At 43.0% G+C, this 14092-nt stretch overlaps 1 protein-coding gene across 4 annotated transcripts in view; it reads left to right on the top strand.

Moving 5' to 3' along the window:
- large2 (LARGE xylosyl- and glucuronyltransferase 2) overlaps positions 1-14092 on the top strand; it is a 127250-nt gene that overhangs the window by 105831 nt on the left and 7327 nt on the right. For all 4 annotated transcript variants that reach the window (XM_085408687.1, XM_085408694.1, XM_085408701.1 and 1 more), the window contains 9 exons: positions 2356-2438; positions 4951-5074; positions 7593-7764; positions 8950-9054; positions 9239-9351; positions 9763-9888; positions 10291-10446; positions 13224-13387; positions 13474-13752. In XM_085408687.1, coding sequence (XP_085264813.1) covers positions 2356-2438; positions 4951-5074; positions 7593-7764; positions 8950-9054; positions 9239-9351; positions 9763-9888; positions 10291-10446; positions 13224-13387; positions 13474-13752 — 1322 coding nt within the window. The remainder of the gene's footprint in view (positions 1-2355; positions 2439-4950; positions 5075-7592; positions 7765-8949; positions 9055-9238; positions 9352-9762; positions 9889-10290; positions 10447-13223; positions 13388-13473; positions 13753-14092) is intronic.

Raw genomic sequence — 14092 nt, 5'->3', positions numbered from 1 at the left:
TTCAAAACAATATGAAATGCATGTTCAAATACATTTTTACCTCTAACTTTTGTCCCAAATACCTATGTATTCTGATTGTTTTAACCAACATACCAGTGCTTGGTCTTAAACCAATTCAGCTTAGTAGCTCACAAATACATGAAAGAGTCATGTGTATGCTGGCAGGCTTAGCTTTAGCTTTAACATTCTCAAAATCACTTTTCAGAACCAGTAAACAGTCGTTCTTCACTGCCAACAGCAGATTAACATTCATATTCACAATATCAGGACACAACAGGGAGCTTATTCAGCTAAAACGACCTGAAATAAGGGGAAAAAGGAAACCAAAATGGCACCCGCGGCTGGCTAGGCTTTGGCATTTTTCCAGTCCTTCTACTTCATAAAAAGTAACAAATAATAGGGTTTACCCACTGATTTATACCCCCACATTTAGCTGTGTTTCTTATTAATATTTTACAACTGTTTTAATATAGTTTTACCGGTTACAAACCTGCAAAACAGGGAAATGATGAGACAGAGGCGACTGGTGAAGTTTCTCTTTGCCTCGCTTCTGCCATATTGACTATGTGCACAAGAAAATGCTAACTTCCTGGTTTGAGACTGGATGTAGGGTTGTGCATTTCCGGTAGCTTTACTTTGCGGTCAATCGCTACTGCGAAGATATGCTCCAAAATCATGTCCAAAACTCGAAAACGGAAAGATCGCGTTAAGTTACAAAGAGCAGAAGGTGGGAACACTCACCACTGTTGTGTCATAAAAAATCTAATGATCAATTATGACGTTTAAAGCGTTTAGATCGATCAGTTGTTTACATCACTCAACACAAGCAGAACTGCATTACTGCAGCAGAAGACACATCGTCCACATTCAGAAGTATCTCTGTATAGTGACTGGTCTCATGATTTAAACAGGCAAATGTTCAGCATTCAAACTACAGGTGAACAATAGTCAAACCAGATGTTTCCCCCGTTATGTCGATATCAGCTAGTCAAGTACACACCTACACAGCATGTTAACAAACCATGAAAAAAGCCACACAAAAAATGAATGATTGCTGGTAACGGTTTCTATACATTAGTATTTACGAAGGGTATGTTGTGACTTACCTTCAAAATTACTGTGGTCCCTCGCTATAACGCGGTTCACCTTTCACCTTGCTGTTTCGCGGATTTTTTAGTGCAAGTTTGCATGCTTTTTTTTTACGTCACATTGTGTCCTGCGTCCTGATCGCTGCAGACGATCTCCTCCGTCACGTCTCTCCTGTACAGTACAGAATCGCTGCATCGATCGTTAGCAGTGTGACTCTGAAGTGCAGTACTGTATGTCCACGATGTCCACGAAACGTTTTGCACCGTCAAAAAAAAAAATTGGCTATTTGATTTCACCTATCGCTGGTTATTTTTAGAACATAACACCCGCGATAAACGAGGGACAGCTGAGAAATATAACATTTGAATCCCTTTTCTCTTTTGCTCTGAGGCGCAGGGGAAAAATATCGACAAGTCGATGAACATCATTTACAGATATATTGGGTAAATGCCCAAGACATCTATAGAAATGTAAATCGCCGCTTGATTCATTCATTTGCTTAACTTATTTTGGACGGTAAACAAGGCGTGAATAGGACACCGGAAACAAAGCTCCCCACAGGAGTTTCCGCACCGGAAGTAGCATATGCTAACGTGCACATAGTCACTTGGAGAGGAGGACCTATGACCTCGCTATTCTGTCTCACTGAGCAATGCGCCACCTGGAGGCCGGGGGGTGCAACTACCTCATTACACATAATTCACTTCGGTGACAAATCTCTCATTTTTTTTTAACAAGTACTACTTCTGATGGGATCACACGTTAGTGTGTCACACTAACAGCTGCACTGATGGCTAATCACAAACAGGAGAGAATTTCCTGAACAAGAAGCTCAGCGAATCACAGTGGTCCATTCAAACTAATTAATGGGTGAGGCAGAGGTGGGTTAGCAGGGTCTGAAATCCAGGGGAACACTTTGTTCTTTGATGTGATTTGCTGCCTTTGAGCTCCAACTTTTCAAAGTCTCTTCTGCTGAAAAGCGAGTGTTGTGAAATCATATATGTTTGAGAATCTCAGTATGAAAGTTTACATCAGAGACGGGGGCGAGTGACACGCACCAGCAGAGCAATATAGCTTCAGTACTTTAGGAGAAGACTGATGACACTGTGTGTGAATTAGCACATAGGGCAGATCTATAACTGCAGTCACATCTAGTCTGCTGTGAGCTTGTGATGGAAGCTGTTAGCACCCATAATGGGAAGTATTCATGCTACAGGCTGACTTTTGCCAAAACTCAGAGCTTCTTCTTCTTCTTTTTTCCTTTAGCTGATCCATGTAGCGTGCGTTTGTGCCGGTCATAACGCCAGCAGAGATGTGGTCACACTGGTCAAGTCGGTCCTCTTTCACAGGTGAGTCTAAATTTGTGTCAGTTCTCTAGTTTAGGTTTTCTGTAAACAAAAATGTATTCTTTGAAGGTCACCCTAAAAAGAGTTATTTAAAAAATGAAGAGACTGAAACAAAATGAGCCAATGGACCTTTACACTGTAGAAATTAAATCAAGCAGTTTGATTGGTTGGTAGTTGCTGCAGGCTAAAGTCTCTGCTGAGGTGGTCCCATTTCCCAGTTAGATTCATTCAGCTTAAACAGGAAACAGACGAAGTGAAAATGTTATGGTTTAGATCACATAAGAGTCACATTTTAACAGACATTTTAAGGTTATTACTGAAAGGATCTAAAAGTATATTACATTGGTTTAATTAAATGGATGCAATCAGATGCTAAAAAATGAGCAAAAAGGGATGTACAATACTTAAATTATCTCAGCTGATCAAAATATTATTTCTGTCAACCAAACATTTAGCCTTCATTTGCTTTGGTCACATCAGCTAAACAAGCTAGAAACTGAATGTTCTGTCTCCAATTGCTCAGACAGGTTGCTTCCCGCTAGGTCAGAGGTCAGCAACCTTTGGCTGAAGAGCCGTATCTGGCTACGGGCTAGTAATAAAAACACTGATTTATTCCCTTATATCTGTCATCTGTCCGCCAGCACATCTGTGTGCTGCCCCCCCCCCAATTGTTTGGTAGAAGGGTCTAAAATGGCTCATTTGATGTTGAAGGTTTCACACCTGTACTAGCTGGTCACTGCAACTACTTGCAGGTCACCAAATACAGAAAAATGCAATGCAACAACCTGCAGCCACCATTTTTTCATAGTTGCAAGGAGGACGCAATCCACTTTCAAACTGACATAATCTCATCATGCTAACTAATGTCACTTAGCTGTAATGTAATCATAACTTACCCCAGCCTTTAAGAAACACTAAAGTAAATCTGACAAACTAATTTCATTTCAAATCTACTCTTTACCATTCTCAGTGACTACAATGTTTACAGGAAGTTGGAAAAAGTGTTACTAAGATATAGGAATCTACAAAATGCTACAAACACATTTTTAGAGAATTGTGTTCAAAAAGACAAAGTGTTTACAAATGGTCAAAATGCATGACTTTTTCTGCTCTCTTTAGAAATGGACAGTCTGTGAAGAGCATACCAAGAGCACAATGTGCAATCATTAAAGAACCAGCAATGTGAATGATTTGTCATTAGTCAATACATAATAGGTTTATTTATTTTATTTATTAGTCACACTATGTTTGTCTATGTTGTGACTTGGAAGAAGATTTGTTTGAGTAATTCATACAAAAATCCTGGTCATTCCAAAGGGGGTCACAAAATTCTTCTTTTTGTAATAGATTTACATACAAACCCACTTTTACCTAGATATTCTCAGATATACATGACTTTAGAGTTAACACGAGATTGTACAGGAGAAAGAAGAAGCTAAAGTATTTGTGAAGCCTTCTTCAAACATGCTAAAGGCAAATAAAAAGAAAAGGATATTAAATAAAAGTGATAAGGGACAAAAAGAAATGTTTGTGGGGAAATTGGATAATCAAAAACGAGATAAAGACCCATAAAGGCACTCTTGCTTCAAGCTTTTGTTCAAAGCAGGCAAACTGTAGAGCTTGTTGATGAAGATAGCAGCTCCATGGGCAGAGGGCTGCTAATTTAGAAGGCTAATGATGGTGATGCTTTTAGAGGGCTAACCTTAGCTAACATGAATAACTACTAGTATTCAGCTTTATCAGCGACCCTGTGTGGGGTTATTATTCAAGAGAAGAAATGTACTACAGATTACTTACTTCTTTTTAAATTTATGCAGTATCCTGCTTAAGTACTCATTATACTATATAAACCTCAGGCTACAGTCCCACACAGACACAAAATCCTATCCTAACAAGGACACGCATTTGATCATTTTGCTGGCGTTACATAATAGAATAAACCCACAACAAAAAGCAAAGTTTAACACCAGTCCAAAGAAACTTCAAAGTGATAGCCAAAGAGGTTCTGCTACAGACACATGTACAGGTGTGGTTTGGGGTTGGCATACACTTAGCTCTAATGTTATTCTGAGCTCTTCCCTTTGTGTTAGCGCACTAGCTTTACATTAGCGTGTTAGCTTTGTGTTAGCATGTTAGCTTTATTTTAACAGGTTAGCTTTGTGTTAGCGCATTAGCTTTGTGTTACCGTGTTAGCTTTGTGTTAGCACGTTAGCTTTGTGTTAACTTGTTAGCATTGTTTTAGCAGGTTAGCTTTGTGTTAGCAGGTTACCTTTGTGTTAGCAGTAAAACGCAGTTGTTTCTGTCCCAGATGCAGTTTGCCCTTTACCGTTGTACTGATGTGCTTTTGTGCACTACAAATAAAAGAGATGCCCATATCACCGTAGCACGTTACATCACTGTCATACTGAAAAATGTAATCTGATTACAGTATTGCATTGCCGTGGAACGTGTTGACATTTTTTTCCTCCTACTGGAAGGACCTCCTTGACCTTGATGCCTTTTTTTTATTTTTCAGGAGAAATCCTCTTCACTTTCATTTTATCACTGACACAGTAGCAAATCGAATCCTGAGTTCTCTGTTCCAGTCCTGGATGGTTCCATCTGTGCAAGTCAGCTTCTACGATGCAGATGAGCTCAAGGTAAGAGCACGCCTTGAAAGTACACAAACCTCATCCAAATACATTAACACAGCCCTGTTTCCTGTTGTCTGTTAGACAAGGTGAGTCAAAGTCAGACCCTAAATTTATCACATCAAAAGAAAACCTGCACAGTTCAAAGCAACAGCAAGTTGTGAGGGTACCGTTGAATATATTTCCAAATCTTTACCAGAATAGTTGCAGAGCATCAAAGAGTGGGAGACAGAATAAGAGCTGCACGGTACAGTATGCATCTCTAAGAGTCTGACAGAGGAGGTCACAGCTAGTGTCTATGTGCTTGTCAGATCATTTGTCACTTTAGCAGAGATCAGAACATCGTTAAAGCTCTCTGATCTTACTTTAGGATGAGATAAAGGGTCAAGCTCCCATTTAGCTTCGATTGTACTCATGTTGGTGCTGAGGGGTTTCCAGCCTTCTGGTAAGGCACAATGCAACACACTGTAAAATTTGACTTTACTTTAAAAAGTTATGCAGACTTACGGCCCAAAAACGTTAAGTAATAACTAAAGTTATGCTACGTTGTTTATTTTGAACATGCAGCTCTTAGGTTTATTCAATTTAAAGATAAACTTTATACATTCAAAGTTTTATACGTGTTATGATGCACAGATTCAGAAAATGTCATCTCTGTAGTCAGAGATCTTAGTTTTTGTTGATTTCCTGTGCCACATACACCACACAGCTACAGGAACACTGGTTTTAATAACACCGGAGCCTCAAGCCTGAACATGAATACTGACAGAGTCATTGCTCTCCTTGTATTATTCTTGACCTGTTAATTCACTGGCCACGGTCACACAAACACTGGAAATCACATCAAACATTCTCATGAATCTAAGGATAAATATTTTTCTGTATAATTTCAACATTCTTTCTTTTTATGTATTTCTCAGATATATCATGATAAGATAGGTGGGGATTATGCCCCCCACCCCTTTATGTTAATGGTCTAGTCCAGTATTTACTTGGCCTGTGACTTAACCAATTAACTGCTGTCAGCTGGCTTACCTATGAAGATGTGATTGGTTAATTTGAATTTTTTTCTGTTTCCTTTATTTAAGCACAAATTGTGTTATCTGTTTCTATGACCCTGATGAAAGCCACAAGCCGACACACGTTGGTCAGTTAAGAAAATTGTTCCTCTTTACTTTTAAGTGTTGCTGGAGTTCATGCTTTGTTAGTTTCTCATCCTCTCCATGCACCTTGGAAGTAGGTGAAGTTGTGGCAGAAATTTTGCTGCATGATATTAGAGATTACGAGTCTCACAAGTGCTTGCAGACAGCGGTGTACAAGTGTTCCATATTTAGGCCAGATAAGTTGATGTATGTGAGGAAACCAAGTATAAATAAAGTTAAATGCACTCATTTGATCTAGGTAAGGTTATTGTTGAGTTATCATTGTATTTAAAGTGGTGCCCTGATATAACACATTCATATAGTTATATAATGTTAGCAAACATTTGCTGTCTCGAAATGGTAACATGCGTTTTTCACATGTTTGATCTTTCACGTATACTTTTTTGCGTTGGCATGTGTGGTGTTTCCAGTGCTTGTTGACGTCCGCCTCCTTCAGATATAGAGTAGAACAAGAGTATATGTAATTGTATTGGTGTATGCTGCCCTCTTCAGTCCTGGGATGAATTGCAGGATTGATACATAAACTGCCTGATCCACTGCCCCACAGCAACAGTTGCCCAAAGGCATGTTACATTTTAAGATAACCCCAGAATAATACAGAGAAAACCCCAAATATCAGATGACAGTAAAGACGTCCATGGAATGTGGAACGTGGAACTCCGTCAGTCATGGATCGGTGTCCAAGCAGTGTGGGACCATCTAGACTGGGAATGGGACAAAACAGTCAAAACATCCAATTAAGTGTCACTGAATTAAGACTTCTGCTCGGTGATTCTGAGCCGCTCATCCACCTCCTCGAAGTTTAAAGACAACAATCACCACAGGAGCTTTGACTCGACAGAAACGACTGCTTGTTAAGTTCGAAAAGTCAAGTGACGCATGAGCACAAAGACGCCAAACGATTTATTTTAAAATCATAACTGTTCTGTTGGAGTGGCGGGGAGGGAACAAGCCTGAATTTGTTTGTGTTTCCAACCTGCATCACCCCCGTCACATCATCACATTCTCCTCTCCCTCACAGTCTTAGTGCTAAACAATGAGTCCTTTGTGCTGTCAGAAGCCTCGACCCGCAGCCTCTCTCTTCAGCTTCCTCACACTAAAACAGGGAAAAACAGCCAAGACTCTAAGCCGATTATGTTTGCAGATGATTCACTTATGCAGATACAATTACTCAGAATCAGGAGAATTAATTAAAAGAGTCTCTTAGCAGATACAGGGAAAAAACCCAACAAATTGAGGCTTTGCCAGAATGTCCTTATATGGCTTTGTCTTAGCCCACATACTGGAACTGCGCTCATACATAATGAACAGCTCAGAGCTGTAACAGCTTTAAGAGTTACTGTTGCATTTTTTTCTTGTTTCAGTCCGAAGTGTCGTGGATACCCAACAAACACTACTCAGGTATTTACGGCTTGATGAAGCTGACGCTAACCAAAGCTTTGCCCTCCGACCTGTCGAAGGTCATCGTCCTGGACACAGACATCACCTTCGCTACGGACATCGCTGAACTCTGGGGCATTTTTAGGAAGTTTACTGGTGAGATCCTCAAACCTGACATTGACAAAAAAAAAAAAGTCTCCAAAAAGTCAGCCGGTGCTGACACACAGAAATGTCAAACTATAAATGAGAAATTTGTGAAATTCCAAAACTTGGAATGGTGCGTAAAATATAAATAAAGACCCAACAATTTGCAAATGTCATAAAGCCATATTTTATTTACATGGCACGCTATACCACATTTAAAATGAGGCAATGTTTTGCCATTTTGACTTTTATGGCAGCAGGACATGTTTACCGCACTGTAGCATTCGGTCTCTTTGTAACAACAGCTGCCAGTTCCACAGACACTAATGCACCGCCCTACAATCGAAGATCTGGGCTTTTGAACTGAGTGCTGATAACAAGCCAGCTGACCGATTTCCTCTTTAGTCCAGAGGATGTGTTGACTATGTGGTGTGGCTGTAGCTCAGGAGGTTGAGCAGGTTATCTGCTAATTGGAAGGTTGGTGTTCGATCCCCGTCTTAGCCCAAGTTGCTCTCTGATCTATCCATTGGAGTGTTAATGTGTCTGAATGTTTAGATTCACACAATCGCTTGATGATATTATGTACTCTAGACACAATTTTCCATCGAGGAACATTATTCTGAAATTGTTCCACAAAGAATTTGAAGACAGAGTTTTTACAGATTTGTGAACCTCTCTGCTTCTCTTTTTTATGCCAAGTTAAAGACCTGTTGCCAATTAGCCTAATTAGTTACAAAATGTTCTTTTGTTGCCATCAATTTCAAAATGAGCTATTTTTTTTCATGAAATAATAAAATATCTCAATGTAAAGTTTTGTTTTCTGTGTGCTACTGTGAATAAATTGTGGGTTTATGAAAATTTCAAATCAATGCTGTTTTTATTTTTAGGACTGCTGTGTACCATCACACGTATCAAAAACCATCAATAAGTTACTGTTACTGAAAATCTCCTCAAGCAGACCACAGACGTACGGATGTATCTGTGGGTTTTAGATTCATTAGCGGGCAGACGCTGCCAGCAGAGTGACTGCTGTTTAGTATGTGACGCCTCGATATCAGTTATCAAATAAGAAATTAGAATTTTTTTTTAAACTAGCTGAATGAATGATGAAAGCAGTTGGTTACTGTGAACACTGACGCTCATTTAAGTTTATTATGTTTGTGAACTGTTGAGGGGAAAAACTTGTTTCATTCACAGATAAGCAGGTGATTGGTCTGGTGGAGAATCAAAGTGACTGGTACTTGGGCAACTTATGGAAAAACCACAAACCGTGGCCTGCGCTGGGAAGAGGCTTCAACACAGGTAAACGGGTTTTTGATCGAATCTCTGAGGCTGGCAGGTTTGCTCCAAACAGCACAGAACCTGATGTCGTCTCATTCCTAACAGCACAAAGAACCTCAGTGTTTGAAGAGTGAACGTTTAGCCCAAAGTGAACGTTTTAAGTTAATGTCACATTGTTAGCCAGTGTCCTGCTTCGTGGTTTCAGGCGTCATTCTTCTGTACTTGGAGAGACTGCGGCGAATCGGTTGGGAGCAGATGTGGAGGCTGACGGCAGAGAGGGAACTTATGAGCATGCTCAGTACATCACTCGCTGATCAGGTTAGGGATACCTCCAAACAGGATTGTCAACTCATTACACACCGTCATCAGTCTGTGGCCTTCACTGTAACTGATTCTGGGTGAGGACTCCTTTGATTGTGACTCCGTCGCCTCGGCGCCCACGTATACAGCTCATCAGTGGCATCATCCTGGCACTGACGAGCTGTTGGTGTTTTACAGTCTTGTGTTTGTTGAGCTTTATTGAATTTTTTAAAGACTATTTTTTTGTTGTCTTGGAGAGCAGGGCTGCAGAATTAGACCCTGAGGCCACGATGAGTCATGCTTTCACAAATTTGATTCTGTTTACATCATCACAAACATCAGCAGCTCTGATCTATGCATGTCTACAAAGTAATCCTAGTGTTAAAAGGATCGAGGCTCTTGATAAAGCGGTGTGTTGTCTGTGTGCAGGACATATTCAACGCCTTCATAAAGCAGAACCCAGTCCTGGTGCACCAGCTTCCCTGCTTCTGGAACGTTCAGCTGTCTGATCACACGCGCTCCGAGCAGTGTTACACCGAGGTGTCTGACCTCAAGGTACGCCAGCTCGCACCATCAGGTTTGTCGTTTACTGCCACAGGCTGCCGTCAGGCTGAGTAGCAGAAACTTGCAATCGTGGCTCAAGAGTTGGGAGTTCGCCTTGTAATCGGAAGGTTGCCGGTTCGAGCCCTGGCTCAGACAGTCTTGGTCGTTGTGTCCTTGGGCAAGACACTTCACCCGTTGCCTACTGGTGGTGGTCAGAGGGTCCGGCGGCGCCAGTGTCCGGCAGCCTCGCCTCTGTCAGTGCGCCCCAGGGTGGCTGTGGCTGCAATGTAGCTGCCATCACCAGTGTGTGAATGGGTGGATGACTGGTTGTGTAAAGCGCTTACCCCAAAGCGCTTTAAGGACTAGAAAAGCGCTATACAAATACAGTCCATTTACCATTTGTTATGGTTTCAGGTGATCCACTGGAACTCTCCTAAGAAGCTCCGCGTCAAAAACAAACACGTGGAGTTCTTCAGGAACCTCTACCTGACCTTCTTGGAGTATGATGGAAACCTGCTGAGACGGGAACTGTTCGGCTGCCCGACGCAGGCCAGTCCAGAGAGCGTCAAGGTTGGCGCACACACACACACACACACGGGCGATATTTGTGACAGTAGCAAACATCTGAGAGTAATCATTTAACATTGGGGGAAAATATTTCAAACATCACTCAGACTGTGTCAGGCAGGAAACAATAACATCCACCTGTTTTCTTATCTGCTCGTCCAGTTCAGGGCTGTGCCGAGCTGAGGTCAGCTGATCTGTCTCTACTTCACTTTGTGGCCTTTGCTGAGTAATATTGTACGGGGGCAGCGGCCTGGTTTCCACTGTTGCCTAAAGTATCTAGTAGTAGTAGTAGTGAAGTTTATTTGTTAAATATTTATGATGTTACCTGTCAGCTAAACACATGTGCATGTATCGTTTTCCAGTCGATTCCCATGAGATTAGTCTGCAGGACAAATCTTGTTTGCAATATGTTTTTATCTTTTGTTTTGTTTTTTTGATAAAGGAGGGTGTTTGGGGAAGAAAGAGAGAGCTAGGACAGACAGAGACAGAAAATATTTTTTGTGCCACTGGTTTATGTCCGACAATATTTTCACAGACCAGCCTTTAAGGTGTTGCGTATAAATACAACAAAATAAAACCAGTACCAAAAAAGAAGATTTATTCATAACACTCGGGAAAAGATCCAGGAAAACCGAGTTAACGATAAAAAACATTAAAAAAATAACGATAAAAACCCTGAAAACCATGAATTTCACACCCGAGCCTTAACACACACACCGAGCCGACAGGCTAGCAGATGACTCCTGCAAGACCAGAGGTGGAGGTTTGTGCATTTATATTAACAACGCTTGGTGCATGAGCTCCACCTAATCTCCAAAACCACAGACAGTGTCACCACCCAGAAACGGATCACCATGTACCCCAACCAGAAGCCTTGGATGAACCAGGATGTTCGTCTCCTCCTGAAGGCCCGCAACACCGCCTTTAGGTCAGGAGATGCACACGCCTGCAGTACAGCCAGGGCTAAGCTAAAGAAGGGCATCAAAAAAGCCAAACACCATTACAAAAAGAAGGTAGAAGAACACTTCTCCAACTCCAACCCCCGACGCATGTGGCAAGGACTCCAGACCATCACAGACTACAGGACCACCAAACCCTCCCCCGCATCCTCTGACGTCTCTTTCCTCAACGAGCTCAACAACCTTTATGCTCGTTTTGAGCGAGGGAATCCAACAACCACAACCAAAGCAGACATGACGCCAGACCACCAACCTCTGACTCTCTCCTCCACCGATGTAGGAGCGGTGCTGAACAGGATCAATGTCCACAAGGCTGCAGGTCCTGATGGCATCCCCGGGCGTGTTCTCAGAGCGTGTTCTGGGGAGCTTGCAGGAGTGCTCACAGACACATTCAACCTGTCTTTGGCCCACGCTGTGGTACCGGCCTGCTTCAAATCCACCTCCATCGTCCCAATACCCAAAAACTCAATGACTACCGCCCAGTAGCACTCACCCCCATCATCACAAAGTGCTTAGAGCAGCTGGTCCTAGCACACTTCAAATCCTGTCTCCCCCCCACCCTGGACCCCCACCAATTCGCATACCGCCAGAAACAGGAGCACAGAGGATGCAGTCTCCATCGCACTGCACTCTGTCCTCTCACACCTGGACAACAACAACACCTACACCAGAATGCTGTTTATAGACTTCAGTTCAACATTCAATACAATCCACCCCTCACAACTCACAACTGACAGACCTGGGAATCAGTTCCCTCATGTGCAAATGGTTACTGGACTTCCTGACCAACCGCCCCCAACATGTCCGGCTGGATAACCGCTGCTCATCTACAATCACAATGAACACCGGTGTACCACAAGGCTGTGTGATGAGCCCTTTCCTCTACTCCCTCTTCACCCACGACTGCAGACCTGCCGGTGGTTCTAACACCATCATTAAGTTTGCAGATGACACCACGGTGACCTACAGGGAGGAGGTGGATCGTCTGGGTGAGTGGTGTGACACAAACAACCTGCTGCTTAACACTGAGAAGACCAAGGAGCTCATCGTGGACTACAGGAGGAATGTTGACCCACATCCGCCCACCTACATTAAGGGGACGGCTGTGGAGCGTGTGAGCAGCTTCAAGTTCCTGGGAGTTCACATCTCCGAGGATCTGATCTGGACGACCAACTGCTCCAAGCTGGTCAAGAACGCTCACCAGCGCCTCTTCTTCTTGAGGACTCTGAGGAAGAACCACCTGTCCTCAGACATCCTGGTGAACTTCTATCGCTGCACCATCGAGAGCATCCTGACCAACTGTATAACAGTCTGGTACGGGAACTGCTCTGCCTCGGACCCGAAGGCGTTGCAGAGGGTCGTGAAAACTGCCCAGCGCATCGCCGGAGCACCACTTCCTGCCATACAGGACATCTACAGGAAGGAAGATATATCTATATCATGGCTAAAGCACTTCTGGATGGATGCAAACTGCATTTCGTTGCCCTGTACCTATGACATGTGCAATGACAATAAAGTGGAATTCTATTCTATTCTATTCTATTCTATTCTATTCTATTCTAATGACAGACGACTCACGGACCGGTACCGGCTGGTGGCTCGGGGGTTGGGGACCGTTGGGTTAGAAGATAAAGGAAATTGAAAATGACATTTAATTGTTGTAACTGTGGCCCTGCGACAGACTGGCGACCTGTCCAGGGTGTACCCTGCCTTTCGCCCCATGACAGCTGAGATAGGCTCCAGTGCCCCCCGCGACCCTGAAAAGGATAAGCGGAAGCGAATGGATGGATGGATGTTGTAACTGTGTGTACTTTTGCTCAGCTACAAAAGGCTCTGGAGGAGCTGGACGAGGACGATCAGTGTTACGACTTCCGTCGAGAGCGACTGACAGTGCACCGAGTTCACCTGTATTTCCTGCAGTATGACTACACGCCCACTGAGGACAACACTGACATCACTCTGGTGGCCCAGCTCTCCATGGACAGGTACTGAACCCGTGTACTGTAATCATCTCCTGGCTTGGATCTGTGTGCTTTAAAATGTGTGAAATGACCGTGTGTGCCTGCTACAGGCTGCAGATGCTGGAAGCCATCTGTAAGCACTGGGAAGGCCCCATCAGCCTAGCTCTCTACATGTCTGACGCTGAGGCTCAGCAGTTCCTGCGTTATGCCCAGGCCTCCGAGGTCCTCAAGAACCGCAAGAACGTGGGTTACCACATTGTCTACAAGGAGGGCCAGTTCTACCCGGTCAACCTGGTGAGGAACGTGGCCCTGAAGAATGCCAACACACCCTACGTGTTCCTGACTGACGTGGACTTCCTGCCAATGTACGGTCTCTATGATTACCTGAGGTAAGTCCAACTGTCCTGTTGTAAAAAAACCTTTTCATGGCTTGTTTTTTTTTTTTTTTGTTTTTTTGAAGAGTGTTACATACAGATGTGGTGTTATAACTGTACTTCTGATACCCTTACCTTACCACTGACTAAAATAAAATAGAGTAATGAACTCTGATGCCTACACCTTGACTTTCCGCTGTGCTTAGAGGTTGTAATGCTGCGCTGTGACATCCGTTGGTTCTGCACTGACTCATTTTCCTTATTGCTGCGAGTGGAAACGGTGTTTGCTCCTCAGTGAGGACGCTCTCCTGCTACACAAGATGAACTGAAAACAAGAGTAGACATATTTTAACAC

The sequence above is a fragment of the Rhamphochromis longiceps genome, linkage group LG1 (genome assembly GCF_057381845.1).
Source record: "Rhamphochromis longiceps isolate RC_006_pf linkage group LG1, R_longiceps_female_GT1.1, whole genome shotgun sequence".
In the NCBI taxonomy this organism is placed as follows: domain Eukaryota; kingdom Metazoa; phylum Chordata; class Actinopteri; order Cichliformes; family Cichlidae; genus Rhamphochromis; species Rhamphochromis longiceps.
This window is presented reverse-complemented; position numbering and strand designations above follow the sequence as displayed.